The sequence below is a fragment of the Muntiacus reevesi genome, chromosome 22 (genome assembly GCF_963930625.1).
Source record: "Muntiacus reevesi chromosome 22, mMunRee1.1, whole genome shotgun sequence".
NCBI lineage: Eukaryota > Metazoa > Chordata > Mammalia > Artiodactyla > Cervidae > Muntiacus > Muntiacus reevesi.
Window position 1 is genome coordinate 23,038,162 of NC_089270.1, and position 17,230 is coordinate 23,055,391.

Below are 17,230 nucleotides of genomic sequence, written 5' to 3' on the forward strand. Positions count from 1 at the left end.
AGATCACATTAGTACCCACCTTGGAGAATCACTGTTAGTATTAAACGGCGAAATGCATTCAAAGCAATTAGCACAGGGCTTATCACATACTAACGGACTTCCAAGTGGTGCAGTGGTAAAAAACGCGCCTGCCGATGCAGGAGACACAAGAGACTCAAGTTCAACTCCTGAGTCAAGAAAATCCCCTGGAGGAGGAAATGGCAACCTGATCCAGTATTCTTGCCTGGGAAATTCCATGGACAGAGGAGCCTGGTGGGCTACATCCATGGGGTTGCAAAGAGTTGGACATGAGTAAGCAACTGAGCACAGACCTGCACTGTCATATACTAAGCTTTCAGAACAATCACCTATTACTAGAAACCATGGAAAGACCACTCACAGAGAACATGAGCCAGTCAATGCCAAGTGGTTCGAAATCCTTAGAAACAATCAGGGTACCTAAAAATTACAACTCAGGAGCTGCCAAAAGCAAGCTGGGCCTAGAAGGGAAGGCATCTGAGCAAGGCCAGGAGGGATGGACGAGCAGGATTTTGATGATGAAAATAAAGTAGTAATTGTTACAAGTTTTAGTGTGTGCCTCTTTTCTTCTTTCAGTTGATAGCCCCAGGAGCAGCTACAGCAAGATGTAGGACAGTGCCAGCCTTCCTCACATGTGTGTGTGCATGCTCATGTGCTTTACTTGTGTCCGACTCTTTGCAACCCCGTGGATTGTAGCCCGCCAGGCTCCTCTGTCCATGGGATTCTCCAGGTAAGAATACTAGAGTGAGTTGCCATGCCCTCTTCCAGGGGATCTTCCCCACCCAGGGATTGGACCCGGGTCTTCTGCATCTCCTGCAGGTGGATTCTTTACCATTGAGCTGTTGGGGAAGCCCTGCACTCCACACACAGAAACTGCTATAAAACAGAACTGGCTCCCCCACCTCTGGCTTCAAGTCACTTTACCTGGAAGTAGAGAACTGGAGCGCTGGTTTCTACAGGGCTCTATCCTACCCAGTTCTTAATGATATTCAAGTTCAACTGTTCCTTTTTTCATCACTCAGTGGTGCAGTTCTCACAGCTTATTTCACAATAAGGATTTGTTGCTCTTTTAACCTGAGCATTTCAACTGTTTCACCACACTTTTCAGTGTCCTCCTTAAGAAATGATTGACAGTAATTGGGGGAAATTGTGGAAGGGACTCAAGAGGTTTTGTTCTGTTTTTAATGATTTGGAAGAAAAAAGATATTAACAGGTTTTCTAATCTGTCAGCTCAGATTCAGAGAGCAAACACTTCTCAGAGCCAGCATTAGAGGAAAATTACTGATTGCTCCCTGATGCTCTTCAACAGTCGATAGAGTGGCAAGCCTGAGCAATCTTGGGACCCCTCTGTTCATCCACAGAGAAAAGAAGGAAGAAAGGAAGAGAGAGAGGGACACCAAGGGATGGAAGGAAGGAAGTTTGCAATCTGAGTATAGCTTGAGTATTTCAGTTGACCTTGAGGAAGTGCCGACAAATTGTCCAAAATACTAACACAGGCTGGTGCTGGGCTTCCCAAATATTGTTCTGCAAAGCACTGGTTAACTCTGGGAGAAGCTATAATGAATCGAGGGGAGGGATGCAGCCTCCTTCATTTCAGAGATTCAGAATGCACACCTGCTTATTTAAGGTTTTGAGAAATCCCATATTAAAGAAAGCTGTTTAACTTTACTTAACCAAGAGTTTGTCAAATTTATTCAGCCAGGAGACATGCTTTCATGCCACACCTATTAACCACTGCTTAGAACTCAAGTACTGGAATACACTATGAAAATTCTCAGAGTAGTAGTTCTTTTCTGATGCTTGTCTTCTTTCGCTTACATTCTGGCACAGATTAATGGGAAAACAAATCAGCATTTAAAAAATTACTGCATAAACAAAATTTTAATCCCCTAGAACTCTGCCATCCTGACAATTCAGCTATTTAAAATTTTGTAGTCTACGTAGAAAACACACCTACAGCTACCAAAGGGAAAGGTAGGGAGGATAAGTTGGGAGTATGGGATTAATAGATGTACACTACCATATGCAAAACAGATAAACAACAAGGATTTACTGTATAGCAGAGGGAACCATATTCAACATCTTATAATAAACTATACTGGAAAAGAATAGAAAAGCAGGCAATAGGAATATATATATATGTATCAATAATTACTTTAAATGTAAATGGATTAAATGCTCCAACCAAAAGACACAGACTGGCTGAATGGATAAAAAAACAAGACCCATATATATGCTGTTAACAAGAAACCCACTTCAGACCTCAAGACACATATAGTCTGAAAGTGAGAGGATGGAAAAACATATTCCATGCAAATAGGAAGCAAAAGAAACTAGAGTAGCAATCCTCATACTAGACAAAATAGACCTTAAAATAAAGATTACAAGAGATAAGGAAGAACACCACATAATGATCAAGGGATCAATCCAAGAGGAAGACATAACAATTGTAAATATCTATGCACCCAACATAGGAGCAACTCAATACATAAGACAAACATTAACAGACATAAAAGGAGAAATTGACAGTAACACCATAATAGTAGGAGACTTTACCATCCCACTCGCACCAATGGATAGATCATCAAAACAGAAAATTAACAAGGAAACACAAGTCTTAAATGATACATTAGATGAGACGGATCTCATTGATATCTTCAGGACATTCCATCCAAATGCAGAAGAATACACCCTCCTCTCAAGTGCACATGGAACATTCTCTAAGATAGACCACATCTTGGGTCACAAATCAAACTTCAGTAAATTTAAGAAAATAGAAATCATATCAAGCATCTTCTCTGACCACAACGTTATGAGACTAGATACCAATTACAAGAAAAAAACTGTAAGAAACACAAACACATGGAGGTTAAACAACACGTTTCTAAATAACCAACAGGTTACTGAAGAAATGAAAAGGGAAATTTAAAAAATTTCCAGAAACAAATGACAATTAAAACACAACTCAAAACCTATGGGATGCAGCAAAGGCAGTTCTAAGAGGGAAGCTTATAGCAATACAATCTTACTTCAAGAAACAAGAAAAACATCGAATAGACAACCTAACTTTACCCCTAAAACAACCGGAAAAAAAAGAACAAAAAACCCCAAAATTAGTAGACAGAGAGAAATCATAAAACTCCAAGCAGGAATAAATGAAAAAGAAAGAAATAATAGTAAAGATTAATAAAACTAAAAGCTAGTTCTTTGAGAAAATAAACAAAATTGACAAACCCTTAGCCAGACTCATCAAGGAAAAAAGAGAGGAGAATCAAATCAACAAAACTAGAAATGAAAAAGGAGAGGTTACAACACACAATGCAGAAATACAAAGGATTATAAGAGACTATTATGAACAACTATATGGCAATAAAATATAAACCTGGAAGAAATGGACAGAGTCTTAGAAAAGTTCAATCTTCCAAGACTGAACCAGGAAGAAACAGAAATTATGAACAACCCAATTACAAGCACCGAAATTGAAGCTGTGGTCAAAAATCTCCCCCAAACAAAAAAGCCCAGGACCAGATGGCTTCACAGGAGAATTCTATCAAACATTTAGAGAAGAGCTAATGCCTATCCTTCTAAAACTCTTAAAAAAAACTGCAGAGGAAGGAACACTTCCAAACTCATTCTGCGAGGCCACCATCACCCTGATACCAAAACCAGACAAAGAAAACACAAAAAAAGAAAACTACAGGCCAGTATCACTGATGAACATGGATGCAAAAATCCTCAACAAAATTTTAGCAAACAGAACTTAGCAACACATCAAAAAGCTCATACACCATGATCAAGTTGGGTTTATTCCAGGAATGCAAGTATAACTGAAAGTATTCCCCCTAAGATCAGGAACAAGACAAGGGTGTGCACTTTTGCCACTATAATTCAATATAGTTCTGGAAATCCCAGCTACAGCAATCAGAGAAGAAAAAGAAATAAAAGGAATCCAGATCGGAAAAGAAATAAAGTTCTCACTGTTTGCAGATGACATGATACTGTACACAGAAAACCCTAAAGACAGTATCAGAAGATTACTAGAGCTAATCAGTGAATTTAGCAAAGTTGCAGAATACAAAATCAATATACAAAAGTCACTTGCATTTCTATACTAACAATGAAAAATCATAAAGAGAAATTAAGACATCAATCCCATTCACAATTTCAACAAAAAGAATTAAATAAATATCTAGGAATAAACTTACCTAAGGAGATGAAAGAACTGTAAACAGAAAATTATAAGACACTAATGAAAGAAATCAAAGATGACATAAACAGATGGAGAGATATTCCATGTTCCTGGGTAGGAAGAATCAATATGGTGAAAATGACTTATACTACCAAATGCAATCTACAGATTCAATGCAATCCCTATCAAATTACCAATGATATTTTTCACAAAACTAGAACAAAAAATTTCACAATTCATATGGAAATGCAAAAGACCCCGAATAGACAAGGCAGTCTTGAGAAAGAAGAATGGAGCTGGAGGAATCAAGCTTCCTGACATCAAGTTATACTACACTCTGTGACATAAATCAAACCAAGATTCTCTATGACCCACATGCTAGAGTAATGGAAATAAAAACAAAAGCAAACAAGTGGGACCTGGTTAAACTTAAAGGCTTTTGCACAGCAAAAGAAAATATAAGCAAGGTGAAAAGACAACCCTCAGAATGGGAGAAAATAATAGCAAATGAAACAACTGACAAAGGATTAATTTCCAAAATATACAAGCAGCTCATATAACTCAATACCAGAAAAACAAACAACCCAATCAAAAAGTGGGAAAAAGACCTAAACAGACATTTCTCCAAAGAAGACATACAGATGGCTAACAAACACATGAAAAGATGCTCAACATCACTCATTGTTAGAGAAATGCAAATCAAAATTGCAATGAGATATCACCTCAGACCAGTCAGAATGGCTGTCATCAAAAAGTCTACAAACAATAAACACTGGAAAAGGTGTAGAGAAAAGGGAACACTCTTGCACTGTTGGTGGGAATATAAATTGATACAGCCAATATGGAAGACGGTATGGAGATTCCTTAAAAAACTAGGAACAAAACCACCATATGACCCAGCAATCACACTCCTAGGCATACACCCTGAGGAAACCAAAATTGAAAGAGACACATGTATCCCATTGTTCATTGCAGCACTATTTACAATAGTTAGAACATGGAAGCTACCTAGATGTCCACCGACAGATGAATGGATAAAGAAGTAGCGGTATATATATACACAATGGAATATTACTCAGCCATAAAAAGGAACGCATTTGAGTCAGTTCTGATGAGGTAGATGAAACTAGAACCTATTATAAAGAGCGAAGTGAGTCAGAAAGAAAAAGATAAATACCAAATTCTAACACATATATATGGAATTTAGAAAAATGATACTGAAGAATTTATTTACAGGACAACAATGAAGAAACAGACACAGAGAACAGACTTATGGACATGGGGAGAGGGCAGGAGAGTGAGATGTAAGGAAAGAGTAACATGGAAACTCACATTACCATATGTAAAATAGAGAGCCAACAGGAATTTGCTGTATGGCTCAGGAAACTCAAACAGGGGCTCTGTAGTAACCTAGAGGAGTGGGATGGGGAGGGACATGGGAGGGAGTTCCAAAAGGAAGGGGATATATGTATACCTATAGCTGATGCATGTTGAGGTTTGACAGAAAACAGCAAAATTCTGTAAAGCAATTATCCTTCATTAAAAAAGAAATAAATAAAAGAAAAGAAAAAAAGAGTAGAAAAACATACAGATATATACATATATGCATATATAGCTGAATCACTTTGCTGGACACCTAAAACTAACATAATATTGTAAATAAACAATACCTAGATTAAAAGTGAAATAAATAAATAAAATGTTTCTGCCTTCTCCTCTACAATATTACTCTCAGCATTATCTCCTTTCTACCTAAGAACTAAAAAGTACAGCCTTCCCATTAGACATTCCTGAATAACAATGTCATTTTTTAATGCACCTTTATTTGAATATTTCTTCTTCATGTCTTCTTTTTACTTCTCACCCTTTTCTATGAAAAAAGAGAAAGGTTTTAGCTGAGAAAGACAAAAAGAAGGAGCACCCCAGGTTTTGAAATTTGAGGGTAACATTGTTGACATGTGAGCAAAGTATAAAAAACAAAACTCTATGGAGGAAAACAACTGGTTTTCCATAATAACTCACCATGTCAGCTGCAATCTTATCCACTCTTACCTCTCATCCCAGCTCATTTGTCTTTGTTGAAAGCCTTCAGCTCTGGCCCCAAATCTCACAAACTGTGTATTTGCTTTGATAGACTTGGAGGGAAAAAAAACCTCACACATATGACATCTCCATATGTGATAACACATTGAGGTTATTGGACCTGTTCCCAGGATGTGCTTACTCTTGTCTGTGTGATAAATTAGATGTAATTTTCTTTCTTAAACAGCTAAGGGTAATTAAGAGGTCTCTGATGATGATCTTAGGTTAGGTACAGCTGAGAGAGAGTAAATCCTGTGAGTAAATCCTACCAACCTCTAAAGTTCACATGAGACAGAGGGGAAAGAGAGGGTGCTTCAGGGCTTCCACTGTGTTAGATTTTCCCAAGGACTTTGGAAATACACTTTATTGAGAGCACCACATGGGTGGATTATCTTCTGCTCTGCTATCACCAGGGCTCCTCCTAACACCTTCCAGCATTTAGATAAAAGTCACTGAAATATTCCAGGAGTTTAACTTATGACGTGACTGAAGTAACACTTGAGCTAAAAAAGGAGTTCCAGGACTTTAGGCTCAGGGTGAAATGAAGATTGCAGATGAGTTTATGGCTCAATGAGACCTTCACCCTGGAAAGCTACCCCAGATAGTCCAACTGTCCCACCTGCCCAAGGTCAAATATATCATCTTCCTATTCTGGTCCTTCACAAATGGTTCTCTTAGTCCCTGAACTGACTATGACTAGATCAGAATCCTAGAAATCATCCCCCAAATTCACTCTCCTTTAGCCTCAGGTCTAGGAGATCACCAACTTCTGCTGTTTCTATTAGGTTGAACCATATGAAACTGCCACTATTTGACCTTTTTTTTTTTGCCCACAAAACAGCAATCTCAGATGGGTCGACCTAATATATGATTAATGCTTACTGAAGCTGTGCCCTGCTCTTTATCCCCTCAGGATCTTTCTCATCAAAGGGATTGATCTCTCACCTAGATTCCTACAACTCCCTCCCAAAGGACATTCTGCCCCCATCTTCTTCTACGCAACCTTCTGCAGATCTTTCTCTTTACATAAATGTAATTAAAACGCTTCCTTCCTTAAAAACCTATCACAGCCTTGATAACAAGGCCTCTTCTCCTCAAACAGAACCCACAAAGGCCTCGTGACCTGGCCTGCTTCCTTCTGCTTCAGGGCCCAGCAACTGGAGGGACCTGGCATTCTACTGAACTCTCTGTTGATGCCTGAATAGAAACTATTCTTTGACTTGTTTTCTGGAATGCTGTCCTCTCCAAATCTCCAAAGCTCTCTAATTCTTACTCATGTTTCCAAATCATCTCAGTTATGACTTGTTCCAGAAGGCCTTCACCACTCACTACACACATGCACGCACACATACACATGAGTGCACACACACACTCACATTCCAGCCTGGGATAGGGTGCTGTCCCTCAGCTCATATAGTCACAGTAACACCATATTCAACAAACATCTCCTTTCTTCACTACACAGTGTGTGTCTGGAATGCAAATACTATATTTTATTCATCTGGGCCTCCCCAGAGCCTAGCACAGTGCCTGGTAAGGAGCATGTGGGTAATAAATGTTTGATGAAGCCATACATGAATAAATCCATTAGAATATTATAGAGAGAATTGGGAGGTATTTGGAAAGGGCATATATTCATTAAAAAATAAACCTTGGGGTCAGTGCACTTCTCTAAAAGGTCAACAACTGAAATTACTGGTCATATTTTTCTGTGATAAATATTGATAAGCTACTCTCAACTCAGGGCTTCTCAGGTGGCGCTAGTGGTAAAGAACCACCTGCCAATGCAGGCAGACATAAGAAACATGGGTTCGATCCCTCAGTTGGGAAGATCCCCTGGAGGAGGGAATAGCAAACCACTCCAGTATTCCTGCCTGGAGAATCCTATGGACAGAGCTACGATCCATAGAGTTGCAAAGAGTTGGATAAGACTTAAGCGACTTAGCATGCACGAGTGCATTCTCACTCAACAAAAGATTTCCAAGTACCAAACAATGGGTTACCTTATTTAAAGCTTTCACCTAATCTCAGGACAGAAGAGGTATGTTCCTTTCAGCTTACATTAATGGAACCTGATATTCTACGGCTGGGAACTTCTAGGGTCATTTGGCCTACTTCAATGATTCTTTATTCCACTGATCCCATATAAGCCTTAAAAAGTTAATGCAATTCCTAATCACCTAATTTACCTTCAAAGAGGCCTCTGGACATTGGAGAGAACTGAGTTGATTAAAAATTAAAATTTTCCAATTTCCTTATATAAACATTTATTTATAAAATGGCCCCAGCATAAAGTGTATAGGTTCCACACTCAGAATAGTTTGAAACTAGAAAAGCCATTATGAAGGGTCAACCTTCTAACAACTCTGACTATCATCTTTGCAACTTCCAATCCATCTTCCACACAGCCTGCAGCCTTCCTGCCTGTTAACACAGTCTTAGCTGTCAACAGCTCCCTCTAAAACTCTCATAGTTCTATTGCTCACAGGAGTCAGTCCAAATTTTTCAGCCTAGAACTCTGCGTTCTGTATACCCTGGCTCCAACTTACATTTTCCAGTCATTTCACCTAATATGTCGTAATTCAAACCAGGCCCTTCAGCCAGGTTGGATCACTCTCACTGGCCACGAATGGCCCACATGTTCTACCCCTGTGTCTGTTTCCCGGTAGAAACACACCTGGAATGCCCACCCCATTTCCCTCTGTCTAACAGAATCCTAGCTATTCTTCAGGAAGAATTTGGGGCCCCACCTGTCCATATCTTTTATTTCTCCCTCCTCTGAACTCCTACCACCCATACTGCCTAAAGAGGTTATGATCCATAAATTGCCTTGTACTGTCTGTTAACTGTACTTCTGTCATCTCCTTAAGTAGCCTGCAAGATCTCTGAGACCCCCGAAACAGCAACTCAGCACCCTGAGCTCAGGTTATTCTCAACAAACATCCACTAATGTGCTTTAACCATGTCAGGAACATCTTGGGAGCTGCTCCTCTGTATCCTAACATAGAAATCAGCCCCAGGCTCCTCTGTCCTTGGAATTCTCCAGGCAGGAATACTGCGGCGGGTTGCCATGCTCATCTCCAGGGGATCTTCCAACCCAGGGACTAAACCTAAGTTTCTGGCATTGCAGGCAGACTCTTTACTGTCTGAGTCATCAGGGAAGCCCCTCTAGTTGTGGGCTATCACATCTGTCTGAAGCCTGGACTCTCTGGGCTTCTACTTTCCATTGTTCCTAAAATGTTTGCAGTCTCTATAATCAGGTTTTGCTCTGAATCCTAGCAGGTCTTGGCTGCTTTCAAGAGTTCTGTCTCCCTAGGGTATAGATCTTGGACTCTCACGTTGAGTCACTTTTTCACTCATTATTTTTTTCTGGTGGTACTACATGGCTTGTGGTTTCTTAGTTCCCCGATTGAGGATCAAATACAGGCCTCCAGCAATGACAGTGTGGAGTCCTAACCATTGGACCACCAGGGAATTCCTTCTAATGTCTAGTCTTTAGCTCAGTATTAGTCGCTCAGTTCTGTCTGACTCTCTGTGACCCCATGGACTGTAGCTGCCAGGTTTCTCTGCCCATGGGATTTTCCCAGATGAGAACACTGGAATGGGTTGCCATTTCCTTCTCCAGGGAATCTTCCTGACCCAGGGATTGAACCCGGCTCTCCTACACTGCAGGCAGATTCTTTACTGTCTGAGCCAAGGTCATGTGCAAAAAGAAAGAAATCACCCAGGACTGTGGCGCCCCAGCCACACATGAAGCACTATTATCGTTTACTCACTGTGTTGAACGGGTCACTTCGATACTCTGATGCAGACAACTGGCCACACTCCCTCCCTGCCTGGGAACAAGCCTACGGCCAGGTCAGCCCCTCCGGGGTGTGTCTAACCAGATTTTTCAGCTTCCCCTCTTGCCCACTGGATCCCAGGATTCTTCCTACTCAAGCCCTTCAGAGTGTGACAACAGCTGCTGTAGGCAAATCTCTTCAACTTTCTCATGCAACTTGGAGAAGTGGGTCAAGAAATATAAAATAACCCACTAGTCTGTAAATTCCATTCTTCAGACTTAAACTCTTTGAGGGCACAATCATCGTCTTATGAAACTTTTTTTTTTGATATTCTGAGCATCTGACCACTGTTAGACACTCAAAGATATTTATTGTAGGGATGGATGGATGAACACAAACACTGCATGGCTACTTCATCATTATCCAAATTCCAGGTTTCTTTCCAGTAAGGTGCTTTTTAAACAAAATTTGTGGCCATACCTGTGCATCATGTGGGATCTTAGTTCCCTGATCAGGGATTGAACCTGTGTCCACTGTATTGAGTGCACAGACTCTTAACCACTGGGCCACCAGGGAAGTCCCAGTAAAGCTGTTGCTGTTATTGCTGCTGTTTTTTTTTCTCTTTTGGTTTTCTAATTTACTTCATTTTAAGATCTGAGTACTAAACTGAGGAGGAAAAAAAAATCCCATTTCCTGAAGCAACTGATTTGCTTCTAGGTTAATCTCCCTGCACTTCTGTGCCTGGTTGTCGTTGTGTGCGCTCAGGGCTGATGACAAAGGTTCTTCACAGCAGGAGATAACACAGACAAGAGGACAATAGTTTTCAGAGGGCAGTGACTATCTTGAACCTACCTCTTGCCGTCTGAAGCTAAAGTGCACTGCATGCATGTAAGCAATTATTACCATGACTTCAGTTTTCATTAATATGGGGTTTCTAATATTTTTTTTTTCAGGAACTGCAAGAGTATCATTAGAAGATTCCAATTGAATCCACAGATATTTACTAAATGTCAGATAGAAAGCAGTGAAGTGAATTTTTGGACATGAGACAAACATCTCCTAAAAGAGAGCTCTTAATCTGATGACAAAGGACAAATACAAGAGCCTTCTGGGGCCTGGCATGAAGAGCTCCAGCCTTTGGCTAGGGATTTCTGAGCCTGTGAAGGGGACTCACTCACCAGCACAGTAGCCCACGAGGTTGAGGAACTGCTCCTCTTTACAGCTGGCCCTGCAGCTCCCAGCAGTCAGAGGAATGTGAGGGTGGCAGGAGATGCAGTCAGACTCCAACGGGCCATGGCACTGCCTGCAGGTGGGGTGGCACTCTGGAAGGAAAAACAAGAATCAGGATTGAAGCTAGCAGCTCAGCATGTACACACATGAAGTATTTAGTGTACTCCACCAATTACACTAAGAACAGACTTCAAACGCTAATCATCTTTCGAAGAAGATGCCTGAGCAAGCCTGGCACACCCTTTGGCATTAACCAAACGACAGCATTTCTAGTGCAAAAATGTTGCCCATGAACAAAACATGAAATCTAGAAACATTAAAATGAGAGAAATTAGGACTTCCCTGGTGGTCCCAGGTCCAATAGCTAAGCTAAGAGCCCAGGTTCAATCCCCAGTCAGGGAATTAGATCCCATATGCCAGGACTAAGAGTTCACAGGCTGTAACTAAAAAGATCCCACATGCCAAGAAGAAGATTAAAGATCTTGCATGCCTCAACTAAGACCCAGTGTAGCTAAATAAGTAAATAAATACTTTAAAACTTTTTAGAAAATAAAATGAGAGGAACTGGTTGCTCAGTATGACCATTCCCATCTATATAAGTCATGAAGCTCAGATCAAAGTCAAAAAGCAGAAAAACAAGTGGTAAGACTCTCCCTCTCTAAAATTCAAAGAGCTCCATGGAGAAGAGGGAGACATTTTGCTTCTCAGAAATCCCCAGCAGGCACAGGTGGAACTATCCATAGCAGGGGAAGTGAAAACTTCTCACAATCAGATGCCAACTCTGCTCTCGCTCCAGGCCACAACTTGAGTGCCTGTTTTAGCAGCAACACTTAATTAAAATACAAAGAGCCGAAAAAGGCCTCTTTCTGGAGGTTATCATGAGCCATGTTTGAAGTTCAATTCTTTAGACAAAACTGTCAAAGCTATGTTTTCCCCAGAAAAACCACCAAATTACTGAGAGGTACTATACTGAAAAAGAGCAGTGACTCCCAGTAGGTGCAGGCAATAAAGATAAGGATGGCAAAGAAGAAAAGAAAGTTGCAGCTGCAACTGCTCTTGTGTTGCCAAGATGGGCAGCGGGAGCAAGTGTGCGTGGAAGGAGATTGAAGGGTTTCTCTGCCAAGGATGAGGAAGTCTAAGCCTGTATGATTCTAAGAGGAGGGGAGGTGAAGGACCAGAGCTGGGTAGTGCTTGCTGGAACTAATGACAAAGAATTCTCTTATGGTTCAGAGCTGGTGGGAAGGAAAGGCACAGATTTCCAGTAAAGTCAACTTTGTCTGGCAGAAGGCCAAGAGAAAATAAGAAGTTACAGGAAAAAAAAAAAAAAAAAGCAAGCGAGCAAGCTGCTGATTAGAAGGCTAGCACTAACTACCACCAGTTCTACATTCCTGAGGCTTTGTAAATGTCCATCCAAAAGATACTAGCACTCTCAGGATGATCTCTACCGCTCAATGCCCCCTCCCTGCCAGGATATTTCCAGTGACCTTGGAGCCCTGCTGCTTGTGATACTGTTACTGAGTCCAAGTCCCCTCTGCTCGCCCCACGACAGACCAATAAATCAGTAGACAAAGTGTTGAGGCAAGGAATAACAACTTTATTTGGAAAGCTGGCAGACCAAGAAGATGGCAGACTAGTGTCTCAAAATAACCATCTTATCACGGTCTGGATGCCAGGTTACTTTACAGAACACAGAGGAGGAGGAGGAGGTGAGGAAGTAAAGTATAAAGGCCATTAATCTTGCAAATACCCCCTGGAATGACCAGCCTCAGGGAGGGGATGTGTTAATTTCCTCTTTCTTGCAGCCATACATAGGTGAACAGGGTCAGAAGGTCTCTCTGGACAACAGCATTTTGGTTTCACATTCAGGCAGAGGGGCTGGGTTCCCCCGAGGTACGGCATTATGTACAGATAGTATCCTTTCAGTTTAGGAAAGCAACAGAAAGCAAAAGAAACAGATTCAACCTGTAGCTGGATTTTTTATTCTTCCCTATGAAAGTACCTTCCATCTGCTGGTCTCAGGCAGGCAGGGACATGGGCAGAGAAGAGTTACAGCTTCTCAGACTTTCCTCCCACACAACAATTTTCCACAGATAAAACCAACTGGGCAAGGGTGAGGGCACAGAAGGGAAGACCACAGTTTTCAAGGACAACCCCAGTGACAAAGAAACCAAGAATGCTCCCCACTGAGCTTAATAGAGTGTTTCAAGTAAAACAACCCATCAGGGGCCTACAGAGATTAAAAAGCTACTTGTAGAAGAAAATTCCAGAAGAAACAATATTGATCTTCAATCATCTAAATCTGTATTCACATTAAATTTCCTCTTTGGAGTTTGAGGCTTGATGAATCTGACAAGTTTTAATTTATTTCAAAAATATTTTACACATTTACTACGTGTTTTCCAATGCCAGAGACACAAATCAAACAATTTTATAACGATGGGCTTTTTCCCTATCAGTCGGCCTCAGCAGTCTATTTTTAGAAATAAAACCATAATCATGATAGAATGTGTTTGTCTTTTTTTTTTTTCTTTAGCGACAAGAAAACACAGAGCTACGATAAGGTGCTTAAATTTTAGTATTTTGTCGATTCCAATAAAACCCTTCACTAATCTGAACGAGTAATTTTTAAAATCTCTGTCACTGAAATATACAGGTGCTCTTAAAAACATATTGGGCTGATGTGTCAAGGAAGAAAATAAATACCTCTTTCCCTTTTTGCTCTATTAGGCTGTAGCCAGGGGTAGGGTAGCTGCAGCTGAGGACTGCAAAAGTAAGGCCAATGCCTGCTCTCCCACAAATGCATGAGAGCCTGCTCATCTCCTCGATGGCCCCCATCAACCCTCACTATATGCAGAGGGTCAAGCTGATTCTCATTTTTCACATTATCCACATTTCCTATTGGATGAACAGAATTTCACTTATTTTCCTCACTCAGAAGGACTCACAGCCCAAGTCTAGTCCCCTGGTGTGACACGGTTTCTAAATGCAGAGTCAGGTTGCATTATGAAGACAACATATGGGCATAGGGTGTGATGGGCATATGCCCCAGCCATACTCACCTGTACAACTGCCTTCCTGGTTGAAGTACCCATCTGGGCATTGGGAGAGACACTGCCCATCCAACAGCACGTGGGAAGGCCAGCAGGCTGTGCAGTTACGTGGGCTCATCCCTGCACACCCAAAACAGGATGGGTGGCAAGCTGGAAGGAAGAAAAGGCAGAAGAGATAATCAGGAGAGCCACCAGCCAACAAGGACAGTAGCTCTGCCTTTCCCATTCACTTTCCTGAAATAGTCCATTGGTATAAGTTCTATCGGAGAAGGCAATGGCACCACACTCCAGTACTCTTGCCTGGAAAATCCCATGGACGGAGGAGCCTGGTAGGCTGCAGTCCATGGGGTCGCTAAGAGTCAAACACGGTTGAGCGACTTCACTTTCACTTTTCACTTTCATGTACTGGAGAAGGAAATGGCAACCCACTCCAGTATTCTTGCCTGGAGAATCCCAGGGATGGCAGAGCTTGGTGGGCTGCCGTCTATGGGGTCGTACAGAGTCGGACACGACTGAAGTGACTTAGCAGCAGCATAAGTTTATACATTCACTTAACTTTCCCAAAGACAGGGCAGACACCTCACATACTTCTTTCAGACTGTATCCTATAAAGCAAGCATCTGTGGAACCCAGATTAAAGTGTTAGTTGTTCAGTCGTGTCCGACTCTGTACGACTCCATGGACTGTAGCCCGCCAGGCTCCTCTGTCCACGGAATTCTCCAGGCAAGAATACTGGAGTGGGTTGCCATTCCCTTCTACAAGGGTTCTTCCTGACCCAGGGATTGAACCTTGGTCTCCTGTATTGTAAGCAGATTCTTTACCAACTGAGCCATCAGGGAACCCAGATTAAGAAAACGATAAGTGACACAAAAAACAGAAATGACCATTTGTGGACTCATCCATTTCTATATTCCCATGTTCCCCGTCTCAGAGGATGTCAGATAAAGAACAGAAAGCCATAAAAATGGTCTCCTTCCATCAGGAAAGCTCCTGTACCATTAATGGGCTGCTGATCAGGCTGCTCAAATTAAAGAGAAAGGTGATAGAGACCTTACTGATTGACTCCACAAAGGTTTCTATGGTGCCCACGCTCTGATGGAGACTGGACACATACAGGTAGGAAGGACTGTCCAACATTTTCAACTGCTCAAACTAGCTGCATCAACAGACACACAAGCAAGTAAGTGGAATAAAACAAATGGAAAATGGAGTATAACAGAGAGAATAAGAGCATCACATCACAATTCTCTGCAACCTAGACTAAGTTATGCAATTTCTCAAGGCTCCCACTTCCTCGTGTATAAAAATGAGAATATAAACTATACATACTGAATGGGGTGTTGTGGACACCATGTGGATTATTTACTATGCCTCACTCATTTCTTCCCACAGAAACCACAATAACGGCTTTTGCCCACCTTTTGCCCTCACTCCTTCTGCCTCCTGCCCCATGCTGGGGCTTTCCTCTGTGGCCCCTGCACGATGTGACATGCCCTTCCTCTTGGGAACTGTGAGTAAGGGTTCTTTCCCAAGACAATCATCTCCTGATATGCTGACCTCATCATATCTGAATCATAATAAAGCCCACAATTTGAAACAGCCAGTCAATCACCCTCAATCACTCATTCATCTTTTGTTATTGAGCCGCAAGTAGGTCGAGGTGTTGGGGAAACAGAGGTGAGTAAGACAATGAGTGGGAGGACCCAGACATTTCAGGGACAAGATCCACTGACTGCAGGGATACCACCCTCAGTCTCCTCTTTGCCTCCTCTGCCCCCTCAATCAAACCTCCTGAAGACTCAAGAGATCCGCAGCTTGAAAGAAGCATATGGGATTTTCTACCACTGAGGTCTCCATTTCCACCAACCCCCAATAAAAATGTGAATTTCATTCCTTGATGTACGGATTGGGCTGCTGTAAAGTAGGATGTTCTTGTCCAGCAGGTTTGTAGGAGTATTAAACTCATGATATATGGCTGGTAGATGACTGCTGTCCTAAACCTTCTGGTGCTCCAGTCTAGTATTTCATCCATAACTGAGCACCTAAAGGTTTAACACCTGTACCTGAGCTAAGGCCATACCTGTTTGGATTGGGCAGTACACCTTACCTTGCATGCCATGCATGCTAAGTCACTTCAGTCCTGTCCAACTCTGCAACCCAATGGACAGTAGCCCATCAGGCTCCGCTGTTCATGAGATTCTCCAGGCAAGAGTACTGGAGTGGGTTGCCATGCCTTCTTCCAGGGGATCTTCCCAACCCAGGGATCAAACCAGCATCTCTTATATCTTCTGCACTGGCAGGCGGGTTCTTTACCACTGAGCCCCCTAGGAAACCCCACACCCTATCTTGTGTGTGCTGTGCATATTCGCTCAGTAGTGTCTGACTCTTTGTGAGCCCATAGACTCTGTAGCCCACCAGACTCCTCTGTCCATGGGGATTCTCCAGGAAAGAATACTGGAGTGGGTTACCATGCCCTCTTCCGGGGGATCTTCCCAACCCAGGGATCGAACCCAGGTCTCTTGCATTGTAAGTGGATTCTTTGCTGTCTGAACACAGTAGGGAAGTAGGGAAGCCCACACCCTACTTATTGGTTGATAAGTATTTTGATTATTATTCCTAGCTACACTGCAGAGCTTTATATCTATTCAACAGTATTTATTACCTTATGAAAAACAGAGCCAGAGCTCCAAGTTTTAAAATTATTTCCTTATTTTTAGATTGCCTTGTTAACTGCTCTAATAGCACAAGTCACAATAATTTTTCCCAAGTATTTTCAGAATCACTGACAAAATATTTCCTCTTTAAAAAATAAAACAGAACAAGTAAGCAAATATGATTATAAAAGAGAGGTACATATCAGCTCATTATTTAAGACATGT

At 41.7% G+C, this 17,230-nt stretch overlaps 1 protein-coding gene across 1 annotated transcript in view; it reads right to left on the minus strand.

The window, feature by feature from the left end:
- FRAS1 (Fraser extracellular matrix complex subunit 1) overlaps window positions 1–17,230 on the minus strand; it is a 506,878-nt gene that overhangs the window by 200,455 nt on the left and 289,193 nt on the right. Inside the window, exons 19-20 of the mRNA XM_065913973.1 lie at window positions 14,361–14,501; window positions 11,250–11,393 (exon numbers count right to left, since the gene is read on the minus strand). Of these exons, the coding sequence (XP_065770045.1) occupies window positions 11,250–11,393; window positions 14,361–14,501 (285 nt within the window). The remainder of the gene's footprint in view (window positions 1–11,249; window positions 11,394–14,360; window positions 14,502–17,230) is intronic.